Raw genomic sequence first — 23774 nt, 5'->3', positions numbered from 1 at the left:
CATCCCTTATTATACATGTAACTCTGGCGTGTTACATGTAGGGGAGGCCAGAGCTGCTCTGCCTCTGGGTATGTTCAATGTCTGTCACAACGAGCTGGGTTTCAAACAGTAAAACTGATCAAAAGCAGAGCCTGTGCAGTAACAACAATTACTCTGTCGTGTAGTTACGAGGTGTTCAAAGCCTTTCTGCTCTGGCTCTGTGGCAGGGCCACGCTCAAACAGGAGTTTGGGGCAGTTTCAGTTGCTCCATTCCAGTGTCTCTGATAGGCTTTGCTGGTTCTGCACTTGGCCAGTTGAACATGACCCATTTCTGGAGTCCATCCTTATCCAAACCAAGCTCTGACCTTGCCCTGAAGTGGGGGAGTTTTACCTGAGCTCACCTGAGCTGCCATGGGGTGCAGCCACAGCGGGGCTGGAACAAACCATGGGATGTGGGTAAACAATTCCACCTGCCTCATTTTCCTGTGCTGATCATGTGAATGGTGCCCAAACTCCTGCCCTTCAGCTGATCCCAGTGCCACAGGTGAGGGCCGTGCCACAAAGTTGTGTCTGTTGAGTGCTACAGGGTTAAAACTGCCAGAGAATCCATTTTCTAGATTCCCACTTTGCCATTTTATTCTTTCTACCTGATGTTGCCTCTAGTCAGTAAATAATTTTCATTAAATTCTACTTTATTATAGCCATGTAATAAAAGAATGAAACATATTCTTAAAAGAACTTCCTGGGACTCTTCATCAGTGGTCTCGAAAGAGTTGTGCAGATGTCCTGTAAAAATCCATATCCTTGGGGAAAAATTCATAATTCCTTGAAATTTCGAAGAGAGAAATGAGTTTCAGATTTTCCTATGCAGGAAAATGAGTTTTAGGATTTCAGAAAATTAATTCTCAAGTGTTTATTTTGACTCAGGTATTCTTTCTCTATATATATTACATGGAAATGCAGGTATCTGTGTGAGCATATAAGTGATAATGTAAGTGATACTGGTAAAATACATTCTAGAAGAATTTTGGTGATTTAAAATTTGGAATTTTTTACTGCATTTAAAACTGTTGCCGACCTTAAATATGTATGTTATAAATATAATATAACATAAGAAAGATAATACTAAATATAATATAATAAATATGTATGTTATCTAATACATATATATGTATGTATGGGGATTTTTATGACTAAGGTTACAATATTCCTGGAGAAGACTGATTCCAAGCAGGCATTTCTCATACAGAATGTGTTTGGGTTTTTCTGGCAATAGTCACAAACTGTGAAAATGGAATTTTTGAGTTTGCTTCTTACACTTGGAGGCGTGACAGATTGCAGGTTAATCTGCATCCCCTTCCTCTTCCAGAAAAGGTGTTTCTAATGAAATTGAGTCCATGGTATTTTTGTAAGGGAAAACTACCTTGCCCTAAAACTGTAGCCTGCACTTTCTGCTCCCTGCAGGAACCAGAACTGAGAAAGGAAGCAAATTTAATTTCTGACTGAGCACGGAGTGATTGGGGTGAATAGGAGCGGGGCAGATGCATCACTGCATGAGCAGTGGAGTAAATCACGATACATTCTCCAGCCATAATTGCTATTTGTGAAATAATAAAGATGCAGATGAACTCTGTAAGGTGTATTGGCTGCTGGGAATGTGTCTGTTGAGGTTCTGATGCAGAGACACACCTGGGCCTGTGCATGGCTTCATCAGGTTACCCGCAGCTCGCCCGCCCTAATATGTGTTTTATAAACCGACCGCTGGAAACAGCGCTGGCACAGCAACTCAAATGCTTTCAGATGTGTACAAACAACAATAATGAACAAGGGCACATGCTGAAATGGTTCTTTCCTCCTCTTCCATGGTCATCTGGAAGTCCTTAGAGCGGGGTCCGTGAGCACGCAGGGGTCAGTTTTCAAAGCAGCGTACGGGGATTTTGCCGCGCGCCGCCCATTGCCGTTAATGGGAGTCAAACGGGTAAATCCCCACGCACCGCTTTGAAAATTTACTACTAAGCCTCTTGACTTCTCACTACATACTTTGATTGTAACAGTAATCCATGGTTAACATAATTTTCCCGACAATAATGTCAAACATACTTTTGAAGTCGGTGAATTATAGAAATAGTTACCTTTTCCATAATTCTTTAAAGATGGCCATCAGATGGATTTCACTGTGGGTTTGTGCAGTTGAAATTATTCTTTAACTCAGAAAAGAATATATTTGTTCTGTTTTGGTGCAGAACTGATTGTCTGCTCACAGTCTGAGTGTTGAGCAGCTTTAAGGTGCTCCATACTGGGAATAATACCAGGTTCTAGCTCTGCCCAGCTTTAAAAGCGCGTCGTACTTGACTGGCTTCCTAAGGGAACTTTGGAAATGGAAGCTGCAGTTAAGCACAAGGAATGCGTACCAGTCTTGCAGGAGTAATGGTGAGGTCTAAACACCTCAGCAGCACCTTTTTTGGGGAAAAAAAATCCAGGCTGTTGACTATCAGACCAGTGTGAGTAATGAGCAAGTAAAGCAGTCATCAAAAAAAAAAAAAACAAAAAACCACTAAGAAGAATTCAGCTCCTGATTGCAGACCTACCTATACCTTTATTAAAGTGCTGATACAGAGAGTGGATGGTCCATAAAGCACCTAATAAACTGTGGGCAATACACAAATAATGAATGAATCCAGCTCTAATCAATTGGTGGTGTGAAATAACTGTCAGTCTGGCTAAACTCCTGATTTATAGTGCTTTTTTAAGCTCAATTTTATTATTTTTCTGCATGTAAGAATCTCAGAAAGTCCTAACAGCAAAAAAAAAAAAGCAAGGAGTAGTTCTGGGTAAAAGAGGATATTTTAATTTGCGTGCCATGCTCCTGTAGGAGTTTACAAGCTGAAAACTGCATTAAAACCAGAACTTTATTCAGTAACATGCAGCCACAAGAAAAATTACATTGAGCATATCTCCAGCCTACAGACAGTTTATTGTTAACATGGCTGTGAGTGTTCTGCCCAAAATGAAAACCTGGCCTTCGCTTTGTTGTCACACTTGAGCAGAGGTAGAGCCAGAGGCACAGAGCACCAGCTCTGACACAAACCCACGAAGCACGTGTTGGATGTGACCTACACAGCTGTGGGACACCAGTACCAACCCCTGACAGAGGTGAAATCTCATCTCTAACAGGGAAGAAAGGTGAGTGTGGTGAATTGACAGTGTCTGCATGCAGACCTAAACCAGAACCATCACAGTCTGTTGGTAATGCCATGGAACAAATGCATGAAGGAAATCATTCAAATTGTGGAGCTGAATTCCAGCACGAGGAGCCCTGAAGTTTGTTGACAAGCATGTGATTACCTCAGGTCTCTAGACCACCTAGATGTAACTGAGGAACCAGAGAAAAAGCTTCAAAATCAGGTGTTAGGGTGGGATTTTTATGCAAACAAGGGATATGTCATTTTTATCCTGTGTACCTGTTCACCGCAGACATGACTAGAGACTGAATGGGTTAGTCAAGAGTACATTGTCCTGTTTCTACTGCATTTTAGAAACTTATTTGACATTATGAATGTTAATTATATTAAATTATAATTATGGAAATGGAAAAGGCAAGCTCTCTGGGTGTCTGCAGGCATGTGCACGGCAGGCAGCACCAAACAAACAGGCTTTGTAGTGCTCAGATGCCTTTGTTTGCTCTTAATTTGGACAAACATCCAGCCCTTAGAGAAGAGCACATTGGGAATTTCATATATAACTCTCAATTAAACTGAATTGTGCAAAGCTTATTTCTATAAATGAGAAAATTAAAACCTTTTGGTTCAAGAAGTACACAAAACTAAGTAAAACTAATGATTTATTGTTCCCAAATTAAAGCCATAAGTGCACACACTACAGTTGAGCTGTAGTAGTTCTTTGTTCCAACACTTTTATGCTGCTGAAAGATGACAATTTATAATCTTTGAAGGAAGATTTGTCTTAGCTTTAGGTATTTATTGTATAATTAGCCCATCCATGAACAAACCCAGTGTGTGTTAATTCCTATATTCCTCCAATGTGTATTTATCTAGGCCTTGGTCGTGTGGCAGGAATGTCTATGCAAATCATTTGAGATTAATACAAACTGTTTGTTTTCTTTACTTGTCAGTAAATATCATGGAGAAGTTTCTAAACAATGAGGGGTTTTTTCATACTTATTCATGGAACTGTGTGAATCAGGTCCTGGAATTCCAGAGAGATACCAGCTCTGCTGTATTTCAGCCTTTGCTTTGGCTTGTGTTGAAACTTGTGTCTCCACAGTCCCTCCTGTGCAGTTTTCCTGGCACTAACAATTATCATACAAATAACTTCATTTGTAATGGGGTTTTTTTCAGAGATAATCTTTCTTCAGTATAGTGGTAACATCAGTCCTGTAAGTGCAGAGAAGGCAGGCTGTAAGCTTTTCACTGGAAGGAGGACAGAGAGTAAAGGTGCCATTATTACTTTTGAGCAGCTCAAAGATGCTTTTTGCCCCTTGCTAAATATTGATGGCAAAACTCTGATTTTTGCTATAGGTGTCAGTCCAGTTTTTCAGAAGTGTCCTTGAATATTTATTTTTGGATTTGTAATAATGCCTTGATAAGCAGACTGCAGAAACTCATGTCCTGTCATACTGCACAGACAGAAGTTGTATGTTTTAATTCTCACCTTAGATTTTTAGTAAACACTCATTTTCTTTGTACTTTTTCACTTCATGTTTGTGTATTTCTAGATTAAACAAACTCAGTTGCAGTCTCATATTTGATGTGTTTGTTCCAGATGTTGGTGTAAGAACAGAAAAAGTCAAAGTTGGCATAGCTCAGACACAAAGCATTGAATTGATTATTTTACCTTATTAAAGGTACAAACCACCTGCAATTGCAGTAAAATATCTCTGTGCAGCCAAGGCTTTCTTGCTCCTGCTCTGTCTGCTCCATTTGTGACTTTTCCCAATGAAAGAGAAATTACAGGAGAACCAGTCAAAACCACTACTTGCTACAAAGCTTTGCAAGAGTTGGAATTTTATTATTTGTTATCCTGCATGGTTGGGAAATTCCTCAGAAGCTGAAAATACTCTGTGTTGGAGCATCAGAATAACCTCGCTGATGGATGAGAGTCTGTTGTAATTTCCAGTGTGAGTTCAGATTTTCAAAGAATTAAGCTGGAAGATAAAAGATTACTCCTGAGCTCAAATTCCTGGAAATGTCCTTGCAGGCTTAAATTAATCTTGTCTTGGAACTTGATACCGATGTGAGAGGTGTGTGACCCAGAAATGGAGGAAAAAGGGGCTTTGCATTTTTACACCGTGTTTGTTCCTATAACTTCAAGGGCATTTTTAACTTGGAAAAATATGACCATAAATATGTGTGTAACAAGCAGCACACCGATGGCAGATCTCCAGCAAGGATCTCTTGTCTTATAAGGTCACTTCTCCCAGCACACTGCACATTCCCACTGGGAAGGGTGGGAGTAGGGCCAGTGGTGAGCTGGGACTGGCATTACAGATCCCCGTACCCCAGCCAGCCCCTCTAAACGCTGCTTTTGTGATAGGTGTGGCACAGAAATGCTGGTTTATTAAACAGCCAAATAAATGACTGAGGGCTGACCTCAGCTGAGGCTTTATCACTGTTGCCCTGCTGGTGAACTCTCAGGCTGAGCTTTTCCATGGAATTCAGCATTTCATCACTTCTGGGTGGAAAGAGTTAATGCTGCGCTCGGAAGCTGCGCGGAAATGCAAGACCTGGGCAAGGCTCTGATTCCTCAGGGAAAGGCTTTCAGTGTAGCACCAAAACTAATCATTTGTTCAGCTTTTTAGTTGTTTTTTCAAATTTCTTTCTCACTGTAAAGCCATCTTGAATCTCCAGTAAAATGTAAAAGTATTCCACAAGGGAGAAATACAGTGACCAAGCAGGGGGGATGCTGCTCCCTGGGCTGTGTTTTTGCAGCTTCCCTAATCTTGACAGCTCTGGTAGTTGCCCCTGGGATAGAAAGAACAAAAAAAATTCAGAACAGTCCATAAAGTTCCCGTTGGTTTGAAAGCAAAACCATCTGCTGGAGCCATGAAGTTTGTTAGGGAGTTCAATAACAGGAAAGTCTGCAATTGATCAGCTGTGCTCTCTGAAACAGGCAGGAGTTGTTTGAACACCTCCAGGGATGGTAACTCCACCGCTTCCCTGGGCAGCCTGTTCCAATGCTTTACCATTCTTTTTCAGTGAAGAAATTTTTCCTAATATCCAACCTGAGCTTCCTTTTTAAGAATGTGTTCTAATTCATCTGGCACTTTGAATAATTCTGGAATAAGTTGGGTCCTGAGCTGAATTTGAGAGTGCAGGTTTGAGAATATGGACACTGTGATCCAGAGGTATGAGAAATGGCTCTGTAGCTTCAGGTACTGACATACACAAAACTGGATGGAAATCCCTTTATTCCATGGAGTGTATGGATTTATGCAAAGCTGGTTACGTTACAGAGGCGCCATTCTATATTTATGGCTACCATTGTGTCTGCTTTGCCATTAAAACTCCAATTATTGGGGGTTTATTACATGGCTGTAAAAATCTGTAGTGGTTGGAAGCTTGACATATAAAGGTCAACCCTACAATAACAGAGTTTTTAAAAATTTTGCAGGAATATAAAAATATTTCAGTATTTTAAGAACTTCAGGTTAAAAGAAGAAGAGCCAATGGGTTACCCTGGTGGCTGTATGGATACATCCAAGTCAAAGAGCAGGAATCTTTTCAACCTTCTAATGTCAATATTTGAGCTCTTTCTGTGCTTCCAGAAAATCAATTGCCACAGATTTAGGAAAACATATACATTGCTGTGCCATTAACTTATTTTAAAAGCTGTTGGGTTTTTTTTTTAATAAAGCATTTAACAGTAAATCTGATTTTTAATTTTCTGGGGTTTTTTTCAGTGGTGCCACCGGGGAGCCCTGGGCCCATCACCCGGCACGAGTCCTACGACAGCTTGGCCTCCGACCACAGCGGGCAGGAGGATGAGGAGTGGCTGTCACAGGTATGCCTTGGGGGGGTTTCAGCTCAGGAAAAGAGGAATGGGAGCCACTGGGAGTAAAATTCACAACTTTTCCTCCAAGTGGGAAGTAAACGTCCAATAGCCTGGGTATTGCTGTGTGTGAAACTGACTCCACTCCTGAGTGGGGTGTGAATCTGCTGGTGTCAAAGCAGATGAAGCCCCATCATTCCTGACTCAATCCCATCCCTGGGAAGCTCAGCACAAAGTGGGAAATTTCAGCTGGCAACAGCAAGTTACCTGTCTTCCTTTTTCTCCTGGTATGGTCCTTTTTGGGCAGGGATGAAGGAAGTTGGCAGGATGATGGTGTCTTTTGGGTGGTGGCCTGTGACTCCCTGCATCTGAACATAAACATGGGACAGTAGCTGGTTGACTTCCTTCCTTCCCTGGTTACCATTTCCAGCTGATAATTGCTTTGCCTTATGGCCAGATATAAATACTATATGGCTTTAGAACTGTCCTGCTTGGTGGAGGACTTTTACATGAGGTCAAATCTTTGTCTTTTTATCCAGTCTTGCTCTGTCTCAGTCAATGAAGCTTCTCTGTAAGAACTCAGTAAATACTTGACCATTTGGCTCAAAACAGAACTTCAGTGTAAGAGTGTAGGTCATGAATAATACACTGAGAATTAGTTCCTGTTAGAAATGAAAGGTTAGAGTTAAATAAATAAACAAAATTTACAAATGCTCTGGATTTGCCAAAGCAATTACAAGGTACCTGATCCATGGAATTCACCCTGACAAATTAGGTGGGTTTCCTCTGGTTTAAGAACAATGTTGTTATGGGAGTGATGCATTAAATGTGTTGCTGGGGTGTATGGCATAAATATGAAATATTTATGGCTGGGATTTGCTTCTCCCACTGGTGAATAAATCATACACAGCTTTTTCCTAAAATGAGAGGTTAGGTTTCCACATGGACCTGTCCAGGAGGAGCATTCACTGGGGAATCCAGTCATGTGAATTTACTTACCTGTCTGAGGTTCCAGATGTGGCTGCACATTGAGGTATCTCATTTATTTGGGCTATGTCTGATTTCTCAGAGCACAAAGATGATGAAACTTCTCAGTCAGGGTAGTCAACCGGAATTTTATTTCTGAACTCTTTGGGACCAGATTTTACCTGTAGTTTTCCACCTCTCCAGGACTGTTTGGAGGTACTTGCATGTTTTACTGTTCTGGTGAAACCTCAGGAAAAAGAGATTATAGTAAACCCACTTTATGGGTGCTTGTTTATTAACAATTCTTGAAGATAAAAGATGTCAACAGAACTTAGACTGCTTGAACTTCACCACATCCATCCCTCTAGAAGAGCAAATATATTTATAAAGGGGAAAAAAACCATCCCAGGTGATGTCACAGAACACAGATAACTCCAAGAATGCTCCTGGAATGTTTAATTCTTGCTGAGAGCAGGAGTGATGATAGCCCTTGGAGCACGGTAATGCTGGCGTTCTCTGAGCAAGCCACTTCAGATTAAGCCTAAAGTGCATGGATGTTTTTCAGAATTAAAGTGTTGTTATCAACAGTAACAGCAAGCAGTGAAAAAACACCACCCTTCACTTCAACTTTTCAATTAGAACAGTGGGTAATGTGTGCTGTCAGTGGGAAGTAGATACAATATGTTTGTCCTGCACACGACAGGAGAGTGAATAGGAACATCTGGCCATAGCCTCAGTAAAATTGCAGAGGCATCTGTTTACCTCTCGGCTCTGTGACACTGATGGTTTCAAGCTTAAAATACACAGATTACTTTATCTGTGGCCTAATTTACACTGCTACATAAAAGCTACTTGCCTCAGAAACGGCTGCAGCCAAGCTGAGTTAGGCTGAGCTAAATGCAAAGATGGAAATAGAGCTGTGTAGGCTGTGGTTGTTGTCTGACATTAGCAGAGAACTGACATCATCCAGGGTTTCAAATTGCTTCTTAAAGATGGAGAATCACTACTAGTATACATCTGTATACCTACACAAAAATCTGTTTTCATGAATTCCCTCGCTAAATTGCATTTCTGCTGTGAAGCTGATTGTTGTTTTAGCAGAAATTGATAGGAATTCAATAGTCTATTTTCTATTTTAAAAGTATGAGTTCACCAGAGCTTAATATTTTTATTCTGTGTTTCTTTTTTCTGATTTTTAAAAGCTCTTTTTGATTTTTAGTATTGTCTTGCACGGTCTTTCCAGCTTTAATGATTCTATTCTCTGATTACAGAAGTTCTATGCTTTGTTTACCCTTTTATTTACAAGGCCCAATTTTCCTGAGCACAAACAGCCTACTTCCATTGAATTGTCAGAATTTTGGTTAAATTGGTGTATTTGTGTGGACCCCGTGTGTGGCACATCCACGGTTGTGTTCCTCTGCTGAGCGTGACCTGGGCTCATCCCAGCGCTCTCCCCATCACTCTTGGTTATGGATCTTGTGCTTCTCACAAGATGCTCTGTGCCAGCCCTCTCCTCACATTTGCCAACAGGAATTAGGAGCTGTGATTTGAAATCCAGTTCTCACTGTATCCATGGGAAACAGTTTAAGGTGTGAACTTTCACAAAGCAGCTGTAACAAAGCAGGAACGAGCTCTCTGGAAGCGCATCCCTCACCCTGCTCAGGATGGGGGATGTCTGGGGGATGTGGGCTCTTGGTTCCTCTCTGTTCCATGCAGACTCAGGCAGAAATGTGTTCCCTGTTGGCCATAGCCTTTGAGTTTTGGGGTGCATTTCATCCTGGCAAGGGGAGGAAACAACAGGATCAGGTGAAGTGGTGGCCAGGATGAAGCGTTGATCTTCAGAACAATTTAAGAACTGCGGTTCAGTGTCCTGAGACTGGTGGTTCACAAGCTTTCAAGTCTCTGCAAGAAGCTCTTGGCTTTGGCTAAAGTATCCATTCCCTAGCAAAGACATCCCGAATTTTCCCTTGTTAAACATTCCTCCAAACACCCTGGCTCAGAACACTCTTTTCACTTGGGAGCAGCAGTATTCCAGGAGCCCAGTGTACTGAAGGAGCCATTCATTATATGAAGTTGCAGCTTTGCATTCATCATTTCCGATATCCCCTTCCCACAGGTGGAAATCGTGACTCACACTGGGCCTCATCGACGCCTGTGGATGGGCCCTCAGTTCCAGTTCAAAACCATCCACCCCTCAGGCCAAACCACCGTCATCTCCTCCAGCTCCTCCGTGCTGCAGTCGCACGGGCCCAGCGACACCCCGCAGCCTCTCCTGGACTTCGACACAGATGATCTTGATCTCAACAGCCTCAGGTAAAAACAAAACCCATTTCCCAGCTGTCTCACATTTGTTGTGTGCAGAACTTGCCTCCTGCCACATGTGTGGGATGTGTCACAGTTTTCATCAGGCTTGTCCAGAGGAAAGTCTTGGAAGAGTGTGTGACGCACCAACGAGAAAAATCCATCCAGGCCAAGCAGCTCAGATTCCTTTTGCTGCCCCTTCTTGGGCACGCGACAGGGAAAGATAGAACAAAGTCTGGTGGCCTTGCTCAGTGTCCTCTTGCTTTTCACAGTTTCTGTATTGCTTAATAAATTCATTTTCTCAGACGTGAGTGGGAGCTTTATGCCATCAGTTTAGACAGCGGTCAGTGTGTTGGAACAGTAAGTGAAATTCTGGAATATTTTCCTCCTCCCTGTTTTTTTTCTTTTCCCATTCCTTTTCTTCCTTCCTTGTACTTCTTTTTAATGTATTTAATTCATCTGGTTTTGGACATTGGCTGATTTGGAATTGGGGGCAGGGGGTGGGCCTAAGGAAGGGAAAGGAAGGAGTGGGTTTATATTTACTGGTGATTTGTAGAAGAGATTTATGCTCCAAGTGTTTGTCTCCTGCCCAGTAACTCCGGATTTAACAAGTTTCCATGCTCCTGACTCTGCATGTGATTTGAAGTCCAAAGTTCTGTGGTAGGGACTTGGATTGTTTGGGACTGTATCTGAAACTCTTAGGAGTAAAGCAAGAGAGATGGATAATATGACTAATCCCATTAAAAGTGGGCAGATTGTCCTTGGACTGAAAGTCCATGGGTTTGAAATGTGTGATTTCTCCTTGTGTGTAATTGCTGCCACGAGTAAGGATATAGCTGTCAAATATTTGATTTTTTTATTATATATGTGTATACATGTGCAGAAAGAAAGTAGAAATAAAAAGAAATAAAACAGATCTATGTTACAAAAGGAATCAACAGTTACAAATGGGTCTTTAAAAGGCTGCTGTTGAGGAGGGTGATAGAGGCTTTTTAACCAGTTTGAGTAGGGTGAGGTTGTTCCTGTGAGGCTCCCTGAGAGTTCCCATCTGAGCCATCCTTTGGGAATACCCACTTTGTGTAAGTCTCTGGGTGGATTATCCCCATCTCAGCTGCACCAGGTGAGGGAAGTTTTCAACAGCTTTCAAGCCATTTCCCATTTAAACTGCTGCTTGTCTCAGCAGATTCAGGTTGGGGTGGGATTGGGCCCTGCTGAGGTGGCCAGGTGCTGACTGTGTCTCGTTGCCAGGATCCAGCCGGTGCGCTCGGAGCCCGTCAGTATGCCGGGGTCACCACGGCCCGCCGCCGACCGCAGGGGAGTCTCCACAGTCATCGATGCTACTTCAGGTAGGAACACCTTCCTTTGCTGTTTCACATTTGTGTCCATCAGTCTGGGCTTTTGTTTTGGCTGGTAACATGTTTGCTAATCATTGCCATAAAGGTTGTCCTGGTTTTCAGCTGCACCAATGGGGTAAGTGTTATCTTATACAAATACTCAATCCTATGATAATGATGATTTTTTCCTCCCCTTACCACTCAAATGTGAAGTCACAGCGTTGTGGTAAGATCTGGACACACTATTTATGTAAAGTTTAACATGAGCTATAGAATGCTACAAACTGCCTAAACTAAAAAGCAGAACATTGACAAATACTAACACTGAAATGCTTTTATTAATGAATGCCTAAAGCATAGAATATTACAGTTCCATCTCATTTATAAAGTAGCTTTCATTGAAATGTAATCATAAATGTAATTGATTTCTGTGAACAGTCAGGACAACAGGAGAGTTTATCTAATGTTTGTGTAACAGGCACATTTTCACTGCTCTGCTCTGAGAAGAGTGTGTAGATTTAATACCACAGTGGTTGTGTTAATATCAACAGAGTAATAGATTTACTATAAAGTTCTCTTTTCCCCTCAGTGCTGGGGAATAGCCTGTCTAAAGAAACAAGGGCAGCAGAGCTTTATGTTCCAGTGCAGCTGTACAGCGTCTGAGGGTCCACACAGCAGGATTTTGTCAAATAAAATCTCTCACAAGTAGAATTATTAAACACACAGCATTAGTCAAACAGTCAAGAGGAGAGGATTTTAATCTTTAGCGATTTGAAAATCCCTGGAGACTCCTGATTGGATTGAGGTTAAACTGTAAAAAGAGACAGTCACACATACAGAAAGGGGTTTCTGAAGGTTGGTTTAAAGAGAGTTAAAATAAAAGCTCCTGTTTCAGACTCTGTTTGCTGTTTGATAGAAATGCTGAGTCCAAGATACTTCATTGTTTGCCAAATGAATTTATTTGGGTATTACAGGATATTTCATGTATGTGTTTATAACAGAGTTCAATAGTAACCACGTTTACTTTGGCTATTGAGAATTGTCCTTATAAATTCAATTTTCAGATATTTAAAAGTTGTTAAATTAATTCCTGTTGGGCTTAGACAAACATCTGATGCTGGTTATTGAAAGGGAATTTTGTTTGGTTTACTATATGACAAAGTAACTTTGAAAATAATTGTGTGATACAGAAGAAAATATCAATGCATCATAAGTTATAATTATTGTAATTATATAAGTTATAATAAGTTATGATTATTTTTTTGGCCTAGTTCACCTATGCTTATTGCTCCTAAAAGGTTACAAGTTGGAATCACAGGAGTGCTCAGGCTTTGTATGTGACACTTGAGATTCAGAGTGATTAATGGCAGAGCTGTGCCTCATTATCAGCTGATACAGAGATACCAGGGTGGGGATTTTTCCCTCCTGTGTAGGAGCAGTGCCTTCACCTGTAACAGGGATGTGCAATAATTCTGAAATGTGACCATTCTTTGACTGTAGCACTTCCTAAAGCTGTGTTACTCCATCTACAACAGAAACAATGGACGCACAGGACTGTGCCTCTTCCATGCTAAACAACTTCTCCTGGGGTGTGGATGGGGCTCTAATATGAACTGACTCATGTGAATGTGATGAAGCCCCATTTGTAATGCCTTTAGCATGTGTGTCCATATTAAAATTGCCAGAATTCATTGTATACATTGTTAGGACACTGAAAATGTATTTACTGTACAGCAGTGACTCAGTTTGGTTATAACACCTCATAAGTTTCTTATAAACAATACGTGGGTTTTGTTAGGGACATGATGATGGCAGTGTTTTATTTACTTCACCCAGACAGGTTGGGTTGGAATTTATTTTTGATTCAGGGATTTAGCATCTCTTTGCAGGTTTTGTATTGCTTGAGCCTCCCTCTTTCCTTTCCCATGCAGAACTTAGGGGTTCAAATTCTAGATTGTGTGATGGTGTGAGTTGTTACAGAGTAAAGGAGACACAAGTTAAAAACACACTCTGTGTTTGGAGATTTCAAGCTGTTCTTGTAGCAGGGCCCAGCAAAGGAAAGAAGAGTATTTTATGCTTATTTTCTTCTCTTTCTGCCTCTGAGATGTGCAGAAAACTCCATTAATCTCAGCTGTGGATGGGAAGGGTTTGGTTTTAAATACCACTCATGTACAGCATTGGGTTTTTTACAGCATTGGATTTTCCAGTCCACCACTTCAAGTATTCTCATTTCCTGCTCTTCCCACAGCATGCCCTACATGGCTGATGTTCTTTATAGAAAAGGCATTTTTAGGTTTGAAGGATTTTTAAGTAGGTCATAAATTTTTCCTGCCTGAGCTGAACCAGGAAGTGATTGTTCAGCTCTGGCCCTACACTGGAGCCTGTTGAGCTCTATGAAGATGCTTATCTGGAGGTTTGATTGCCTGTTGCTTGGAGATGCAACCCGTGTGGCGCCTCTGCTTATCCGACTCATCACTTCTCCTTCCTATCAAAAGACTTCAAGTACATGTTTATCATCTGCCATTATCCTTCTGCCATTCTCAATAGCTTCCTTCCTTCTCCCCCGTTGGTGACAATTCTGTTGTTGCATTTAATAAGCAGTTTGTTTGCTTTTTTTTAAGCGTGCATCTGTAAAACTGTGGTGTACTAAGGACAGTCTCCTAAGATCATTTGCAAAAGTCTTCATTTAAAAAGTGCAAAACTCTCATACTGTTATCAATAATGAAAATTTGCAATGGCATTCTCAAGGTGGATGGCTGAATCTGTAAAGATTGCTTGGATATATTTTACAAATGTGTATTTCAATATGGTTCTCTCAGTTCAAAATTCTCCTAAGACACTCTTCTTTGGTTTATTTTTTCAAGAAAAATCTGCAAAGATTCCGTCACCTAAAGCTACTGGACATTTGTCCCTCAATGCACACATTTTAGTCATATGCATCATAGAGAGAACATGCCCTCAAGGATTAAATGCACTGAAATTCCAGATGCTGTTCCAGATCGGCAATTGGAAATGTTAAAGGGACAACAGTGAGTTTAAATCTTTGTAAAGCAGGAAGCCTTTGGTGATAATGCAGCAGCAGAACCACTGTACAGGTAGGAGCTGCTTGCTGTGTGTAGGTGTCCATCCTTCCCAAGGCTGTCCTCAGGCTGTGGGCTTGGCTTTGACACCGGTGGGTTAAGTCTTAGTAACTCAGGTTCCATTTAAGACTTTATTAGAGCCCAGAGATGAAAGAGAAACCTTAAAGAGTCCTCCTGTGTGCAGGAGATGCTGCAGCTGAAGGTCACGCTCTTTACACACCAAAACCACCCAGGCACCTCTCTGAATTTTCATTCTATAACCTGTGGAGGAATGGCACACATCATATATATTACATACCTTAAAAATTAAACCTGGTAGAACTCTCTGAATAATGAATGATGCAGAAATTAAAGGTGCAGGAAGGTTGGGATATCTGTACAGTCAACCCTGAGCTTTCAGAGCTAGAAAACCTCTAGAGAAAGGATTTTGCAGCAGTTGCTGGTCAGTGAGTTTGCCCACACAGTGTGGGTACATTGAGTGTACACACAAGTGTTTCCCTTCAGCTTCACCCCAGGTGTGGGCTCAGGCTCTCAGGTGTGCTCAGTGACTCACTTCTGCTCATTTAAGAGAAGTGGCTGCATCTGTGTGTCTGGCTATGGAAAGCCTTGTTTGTTCCCTCACACAAAGGGGTTTTGGACACTTACCCATCAGCCAAGTAATGATTTGGTTGCATTGCTAGTGGAGGATGAGAACACTGACGGAGAAATTGTCTGATCTCTTTTTTGCATCAACCTCTTCCTTTCCTGCTGGGAGGAGATCACAGAATAGAATCATAAATCTGTTTCTTTCTTGCTTAGGAAAAAGGCAGAAATTGAGTGGGAAGGATTTCAGTGAACTGCGGCATTATTTAATGAATAAAATTAATTTTGTAGAAGAAAAAGATCCTGAGGATTTTTTTCATCTTTGCTTGTGTGTGGGGTGGGGGGAGCCTTAATGTTCTCAACTGAAACCTGGAAAGTGCTGTGCTGCTGGGGGATGCACACATCATTTTTTAATGAAGATTGTTTATTACTGTTGTATGAAACTCTGACAATACTGAGCTCTCTTCTGGTTACTTCAATCAATGCCCACTTAAAATCAGCTTGTAATTTAGTACTTCCCTTTCTTTTGTGTGTGACTGGCTGGTCGTGGACAGAGAGCTCTGCCTGCAGAGGGTTTAATGAACAGAATTGACTGTGGTTTTGTGGGGGAGGGAGTTGTCCTTTTATTGTTCATCACCACACCTGTGAGGCAGGGACCACGGGACGAATTTTTACTGTCCAGCACTGCTCTCACTTGGAATTTAATAAACACTTCTGCTGTCACACCTTAAACCATCTGAGCTCCTTTCTGTTGTATGCACGATCAAATATTTATTCCCAAACGCTGTACACCACAAAGTGCTGCCTCGGAGTAGTGGAGATCAGTTATTCAGGTAGTAAAGATGTGTGAATGCAGCTGGCAGATGAAGTCACCAACATTGTGAATTCCCAGGCTGTCCCTGCTGCCACAGGCAATAAGTGCCAGGCTGAGCTGGGGCTGGGTTCCCATTCCAGGAGCTCCGGTGTCACGGCTGCTCGAGCTGCCCTGCTTGAGTGGAGCCAGCCAGGGCTGCAGAGAGATGAAATCAATCCGGGCTGCAGTCCTTGACCTGAACCTGTAATTACCTGCATGGGATAAAGGTGGTTTGTTGTGGCAGATAGAGATTGCACTCAGGGCTGCAGAGTATAATGCTGAGCTTTGAAGGCAAGGAGGGGGTTTGGCCCCTGGGCTGTTCTTCACAGCAATTGAGAGGTTTTAATAATGGGCAGAGAACAAGCTGCTCTTAGGGGGCATCACCTGTTCAGTAACACAAAAACACCGACCCAGCACTGCTTGGTTTGCAGTTATGTGTCCTGTCAGCTTAAACTTACATGAGTTTAAGTTATGGTTCTTTCCTGGAATAACTTCTGTGCTGATCCTGTTAATATATCTATTTGAAATGCTTATTATGTTACCTATTTGCATAACATTTTATGCATTATTTCTGTGACTAGTGACAGCATGTGGGATATCTCAAGTATCTTTGTTTCCTCAGTGCAGAAGCACACACTCACATGTGCTCCTGCTCTCTCCATCCAGCTCATCTGCCTTGCTAAGTGTGTGTGTGCATGAGCTGCATAATGCAAAATTCTGGTACTTAGAATGTTTTCAACTTGATTTATTTAATCTAATTTGAGAAAATGTTATCTGATGATTTTTGAAGAGAGCCTTAAGACAGAACTGACTCCAACAGGCTCCAAGATGCCCATGCAGTGTACATGATTACATCTAGAAACAGCTATGCCCTATAGACTGGGGAGATGTGAGGAGAAATTAAAATGACCTGACACTACTGACTGGGCACTTGCTGCTGGATCATTGCCTGGACTGGGAAAAGACTCAGCTGCAGGGATACATGGAGTAGCATTAATGTCTTGAAACACTGGTGGGTGTTTTCTGGAGGCAGGAGAAGTACACTGGAGAGGACAAGCATGGGAGCAGTGAGTGAAAGGCAGCAGAATCATTAGATACTGATTTAATTTTCCACCCTGTGATGATTGTGGGTGGTTTAGTCAGTTGCAGAGATGGGAGCTCACTCCCCACAGCACAACGTGGTGATGTGGAGTAGCTTTACCCTGCAAGGGACAGAGGAGACTCCTCACCCCCGTTTGCCTCTGGTACAGCTGAGCAGTCTAATAGTGATTGAAGCAGTTGATCTCTTCTAAGATGGTTGTGTTTCAAAACAAGTCTGTATCAGCTTCAAAAAATGGTGCTACATGTGTCTGATTTCACTGGTGAAAGTGAAAAATCAGCAATTTCTAGAGCCTGCTGTGCTGGGTGGAATTTGACTTCAAGCAGTTGAGGTTCCTGGAGGTGCTGCTCTCCTTGTTCATCTCCCCCATGTGATTTTTGGCCCAGCAGTTCCTCTGTTGATGTCACAGCTCCCTGAAAGCTGAACTGTGACGTCCCCAGTGTCAGAACCAAATCCAAGGCAATGGGGTTTTTCCTCACATAGGAAGATAAGTTGCAGTGGGGCCCCCAGGGGCCCTGATAATGGTCACTGGCACAGTGCTGCTGCTCCCAGACAGTTGTTCTTGTGTCACACAACCTGCCTGACGTGTGTACAGGGCTCCATTAATGCAGCCTCTGCAGTGTCTCATGCTTAAGTGTGAGCTACTAACTTCCAGTTGGGGAAGCCACCTTCAGTTCATGTCAGCTGAAAAATAGCAGTAGACTGGAGCATGGTCTAAGCACAGAAATGCCTTGGGCTTATTTAGGGGAAAAAAAATAATCTTATTATCCTGGGTATTTTTCACTAGTTAACAAAACCTCCTTCTTAATATGAGATTCTTATGTGCCCCTTAATTATCTTTCATTAACAGCTGTTAATGTGGTGTGTAGGTAGCTTTAAAGCTCTGAATAAGTGGGAAGTGTTGATTCTAATCATATCTGACACCACAATCTTCTGTGGAACAACACATGAGCTGAGATTCCCGATGGGCTCCTGTAGGATACAATATTTATTATAGCTGGAGATCTAAGAGCTCCCAGCTACTGTTAAACTTACAAGAGATCCAGAAACCTCAGTGTCTGTACTTGTGTTTTGAGAGATTGCACAGAAATAACACACCACTGGTATTTGCAGGCAGTGTGTGCATTGACATTTCTGCTCTTTTCCTACCCTGCTTAAAGGAATCGTTTTGCAAATCTTTATATTTTTATAAGCTTGTAACATATTCTAAGCTCATCTATTAATCTGGACTGCTTAAAATGGGCTTAAAATGGATGTGCAAGTTAAAAGAAGAGTATTTGAATTTTGGAGTCAGTTTTGTTTCAGGGAAAGCTTCATTTGTAACCAGCTTATAATAGAAACATCCTTATTTAGTGATTTCACTAAATTAGGATTTATCTTTTGAAGTACTTGCTCACCATTTCCCATGTTTGCTTTGGAAAACATCTAAATATGCCTCATTATTTCTTGTTGCCACTTTGGCCTGCAGTCTGTGTTAGATGTTAAGGGTTTCAGCTATCAGGATTCTGGTTCTGATCCTCTTGAGATCCTCCAGCTTGTCCTCCCCTCTTTTCAGGAGGTGTTCCAGAACATCAGCCCTTGTCCTCAGGGCTCTGCAGACTCTTCCTTTTGTCTTTCCTCCTGCTGTTATTTCCAATGTAATATCAGCATAAGCACTTATTTTCACCACTGTTAGTCCAAAAAGAGCAGGTTTTAACAATTGTCTGTTATTATAAGGTGTAATAGGGATAAGTGAGCAGAAGTGTGGATTTAGGTGTGTGACACATATAACTGAGCTATTTGGTGTGATAAATTAGCCATTTAGGCATTTCATCTACTCTAAGGTGGAGTTTAGCCCTTGAGAGTGTTCCAATCACAGCCTCCTCACCCTGGCTACTCGCTGGAGTAAAGATGTTCTCTGCTGGGAATAAATATTTTTATCTAAGTTGAAATACAGCCTGTTGGTGCTTACTTGTGTATATATTTTATTGCCTCGGTGACGTAAGGGGTAAAGAAACAGATGGAAAATATTTTGTTTTCCTTAATTATCCAACACTGTGGGATACCCATTGGCTTGGAGCTCTGGCTCCTCCCCTGCCTTGGACTCCATCCCTGGCATCACCCCAGCCAGATTTTAATAGTTCTTTATCTGCTGCTTGCACTGCTTTTAACTTTCACTTTTTATTACAACTCAGGCTAAATTGGGTGCTGGTTACTGCTCCAGCTCTGGTTGGAGAGCTCCGAAAAGCCAAAGCTGGTGCCAGCAAGTGGCTGCTGCAGAGAGCAGGGGGTGGGAGCACGGGGTGAAAGGAGTCCCTGATTGTCACCATCCTCCTCCTCAGCTGCTCTTGTGTGCAAGGAAAGTCCCCAAGGTCCCAACCTCCAGCTGTGGGGCTTTTATTCCTGCTTGGAACAGCCCACCTGGGACTCACCTCCTTCCAAAAGGAACGTGGAGTCTCCGAGGGAGCGTGTGAAGCCAAGCCCTCCATGTGTGCATAAACCTGGTGCTGAGCCCCTTGTGAAGGTGAAAACAAGCAGGGCAGTCAGCAAATGACAGAAAACAGGTTTGGGATTATTGGCATCATTATCCTGGGATTTCTCTCCAGGTGAGAGGTGGTCCCTGAGCCCTGGTGCCTCGAGTCTCTGCTCGGTGCGGGCCTGGAAAATGGAGCAGTGGGAAAGCAAAAGGTGCTGATAGGAACAACATATGGTTTTTGCTGGAGTTTGGCCACAGATTTAAGGCCTCAGAGTGGATTCCTGGGGCCTTCGTATCCTATCCCAAAACCAACACGAAAGCCTTTCCAAATATATTTTATAAGCTCTGCGATTGTAATAGTCCTATCAAAAATCCCATGTCCCCAGGTCAAGTGGGGTGCAGACTGTCCTCTTCTGAAATCCCAGGCTTGCCAAGCCTTTCTTCCCTGATACTTCCCTCCAGCAGCAGCGGGCAACCATTTGTGCCTGGTGTGGAACACCCCGGGGGCTCCGGCACAGCTGCTTTCCCTGGGGCTCACATCTGCTCGGGAGCAGGGCTCGCCTGCCTGGCTGTTTGTCCCAGGCACAGCTGGCCCTGGCTCCCTACAACCCACCTGGACTGCAGGATAACTCCTGGAATTTGCGAGGCTTTGGCACGGGTTGGAGTGGTGGGAGTTTTGGTAACTGGCTCTGCCATCCCCTTTTGTGTTGCATTTCCTCTGCTCCAAGTCTCGGTGCTGTTGACGTGAGACAGGCAGAGCAGGAGCTGCCATCTCTGTCATTTTTAGCTTCTTTCAATTTTGGGACACTACAAAGAATCCTGACTATACCACTCCAGAAAGGTGCTACCTCCTTAATTTTGCCTTGATACAAAAAAGCAGGAGAAGCCACTCTTGCAGTAAGAATCCTGCTAGCTCCTTGCAGTTCCCATTAATTAGGATTTTCACCTCTATTATTTACAACAGGAGTGCTGAGCAAACCTCTGTGTGCTCTACTGTTTGTCCATCACTTAAAATACATTTTAAAAGCAAGAATAATTTTACTTGTGACTGAATGTCAAATGGAATGAATGGCCAGAGATCATCTGCAAAGTTTTTGTGTTGGTGGTGGATTTTTAACAAGCAGAAAGTTGCTGTGAAAGAATTTGGAGAAGCAAAAAGTGCTCTGGTGTTAGTCTTTTGGTTTTGGTGTTTGTATTTAAGCTCTAAAAAAACCCCAACCAAATATACAGTGAAATGCTTACAGGGAGCTACATTTTAGCACTGAAGTTAGATAAAAAATTCACTGTATCATAAGTGAGCCATTTCCCCCTTGATTTGTGTCCAAAATATGAGGAAAAACCTTGCAGCTGCATTATGCATTTTACAGAAGAACATATGCATGCATTTAAATCATTTACATTTCATCTTTGCTTTCTCTTATTTTTAACCCATATTATGGTGAATGACAGCGTGTTTGGAAAACTGAGGTTGAAAGCAAAGTTTAAACTTTGATGCCCAGTAAGCTGAAATGCCAGCAGTGCTTCACTATTTCATGATTTTATTTCAAAGTTTGGCTCATGCTTTTTCCTTCCTATACAATGAAATGTGATTGAAACTTTGTGAATCTGCCTGACAAAAAGAAAATTAAATTATGTTGCAGTTGGTTTGTGCTGGTCCTAGAGTGCCTGCCAAGGAAGATAATCCATCCCTATGGAAGAAGGCCCTTGGGAGGATGCACAGCTTAAAGATGCTCAGTGAGATTATTAATTGGTGATCATTAGATGGTATCAAATATTTCCCATGCTATAAAATTGTTTCTGATAGGGGATGAGGAGGGGAAGGTAGTGGGGCACCAGCTCTGTCTGATCTGATTTTCCAGCCTTACCTGCTCTCTGTTATAAACTTGTAACTGATGCACTTCTACAGCAGGAGTTGAAGAAGGTTTTGGACTGGGGGTGTGATGTTTTGCTTAGTGCCATCAGCAGGCAGCACTCCCCCACTGCTGTGCGTGAACAAATAAAATTCAGCTTTATTGGCCTAGTTATGGCCTTTTAATAACCCTTCAGTGAGGATTGTGCAAGGCGTGAAGTGCGAACGCCCGCTCCGGGTCACGGCGCGTGACGGGAGGACACAGATCTGGCACAGGGATGGCAGGTGAGGGGTGCCCCCCTTTTTCAGGGGGACATGGAGGTGGGCTCTCAAGAGCAGCAGCACCATACAGAGGTACCAAATGGTGCTGGGGAGTGGGGTTTGTCACCTCCCCCTCGTCCCACAGAGCTGCCCTGCTGTGACACTCTCCCACCGGAGCGGTGACAGGATACGGTGTCAACACCGAAACCCACCCTGTGTGGAGCCAGCCACAGCCTGGGCTCTGTCACACAGCCAGACTGGGTCCAGGGTACCTGAGCTTGGGTCCATTCCTGCCTTTGAGCCCTGGGCTTGTCAGGGACAGTTTGACACACACAGAGCCACAGGGTGTGCTTGTAAATATAGGCTTGAAACTGGGATATTTGCACAGAGCTCAAAATACAGAGAGACTTTAATCCCTAACTACTTGCAGAAATTTTTCCTCATTGTCTTCACCTTCCACAAGAGTTAAACTTACAGTTCTTAATTTATTTTGCTGGTACAGATTGACTTATAATTGAGGATATCACGTGGAGGACCTGTAACTTATTTGTATATCCATCCTTGCATGTTTAAAACCAAGTCAAGAAACTAATGAGGTTACAAAAATATTGCTGATCCTGAAGCAAATACAGTTGGAGAACATATGCTTTGGTTTTACATTTCTGCCTCTAAAAGGTGACATGTCCCGTGTTTGTCATTTAATTTAACATTCTATATATTTTTAAACGGCTGTATGATTTGAAATCTCCAGATGCCAGGCTTTGCGCTAAATGAGGTTGGCAGTTCAGTGATGTGGAAGGCCATTATCTCACCTTTGTGCTTCTAAACTGTAGCCACTTGCCTTTGCCTGCTCATAATGCATTTACTGCCTTACAGCCCAGGAATTTTTAACACCTATTGAAAGCATTAATTAGCTATGCCATACTGATGAGCACTTTAAGTGAAAAGCAAGAATTGATGCCGCTCTTTGAGTTGGTATTTCTCCCATTTCAGAGGACAAGGAGTACCTAGAGAAATTAAACCCTCGTATTCCTCAGGCACATTCTAGCCCTGACTGTTCCTGGCCATCACCACGAGTGACAGTGCCGCATCAGAGCTTCTGTCCACGTCCCATCCCTGTCAGTGCCTGGGACATGAGGCCATGTCCTGATAAACAGCCCTAAATGGCTCTATCCTTGCCAGCTGGTGCTATCTATAAACCAATAAACCAAAATTCAGGCTTTTGCATCCCATTACTGCTGTCCTGAGTCAGCAGGTCTCAGAGAGAATAATTTTTCTCTACCCTTGGAAAATGGATAATCATTACTTGGCCTGTTGAAGTTCAGTAATACAAGAATAAGTCATAAATGTGTTGCTTGTATCTTAAAAGCTCACCAGCTAGAAACTCTCCCTCTTGTCTGATCGGGCCTCCAGTGCCTTTGATCACCATTTTCTCCTCTTTCTCAGCAAACTTCTTGGTTTTCCCCATTTTCCTGGGCCGCTGTGACAGTGTTCTGCTGCAGATTACAGCTGTGCTCAGGCACCATAAGGTTTGTATGATTAGTCAGCATTTGGTTTCCATATATAGCAAAAGTACGTCTGGAGAAAATATTCTTATACATATTTCCAGGCAATAGGATCAAAGCCCTTTCTAGGTTCTCAATTTTAATTTATCTCTTCTTGCTTGCTGTAGAAGGGACATCAAACGGAATCCGTGTTTGCGGGAGGGAAGGGAGCCCTTTGCTATGTAGTTGTGGGAGCAGCATTTGTCCCAAAGCTTCAAATCCTGCTCTTTCTTCCTCCATAGCATTGCCAAGCTCTGAACCTGGGGGTTTGTGCCTACGTTTCTACCCAGGTGTGCCTCCTTTCTTTGAATCCCAGGATCTCTCCCATTTTTGTTTCCTTTATCCTCAGGTTTTCCTCTTGTCTCCATGGTCCCAAGTCAGAGCTGCTGAGCTCATCTTCCACCTTTGTCACAGAGTTTTCTGTAGCTCTTAATCTCTGTGTTGGCTCCTCTTCTGCTGTAAC

The 23774-nt window shown here is 42.5% G+C and overlaps 1 protein-coding gene across 7 annotated transcripts in view; it reads left to right on the top strand.

The window, feature by feature from the left end:
• The window catches only part of BCAS3 (BCAS3 microtubule associated cell migration factor), a 300156-nt gene that overhangs the window by 116896 nt on the left and 159486 nt on the right, over nt 1–23774 (top strand). For all 7 annotated transcript variants that reach the window (XM_082294442.1, XM_082294446.1, XM_082294444.1 and 4 more), the window contains 3 exons: nt 6899–6999; nt 10070–10266; nt 11503–11600. In XM_082294442.1, the coding sequence (XP_082150568.1) occupies nt 6899–6999; nt 10070–10266; nt 11503–11600 (396 nt within the window). The remainder of the gene's footprint in view (nt 1–6898; nt 7000–10069; nt 10267–11502; nt 11601–23774) is intronic.

The sequence above is a fragment of the Coloeus monedula genome (genome assembly GCF_965178545.1).
Source record: "Coloeus monedula genome assembly, chromosome: 20".
Taxonomy (NCBI): domain Eukaryota; kingdom Metazoa; phylum Chordata; class Aves; order Passeriformes; family Corvidae; genus Coloeus; species Coloeus monedula.
Note: the sequence above shows the minus strand (reverse complement) of the source record. Positions and strands in the feature narration are given on the sequence as shown.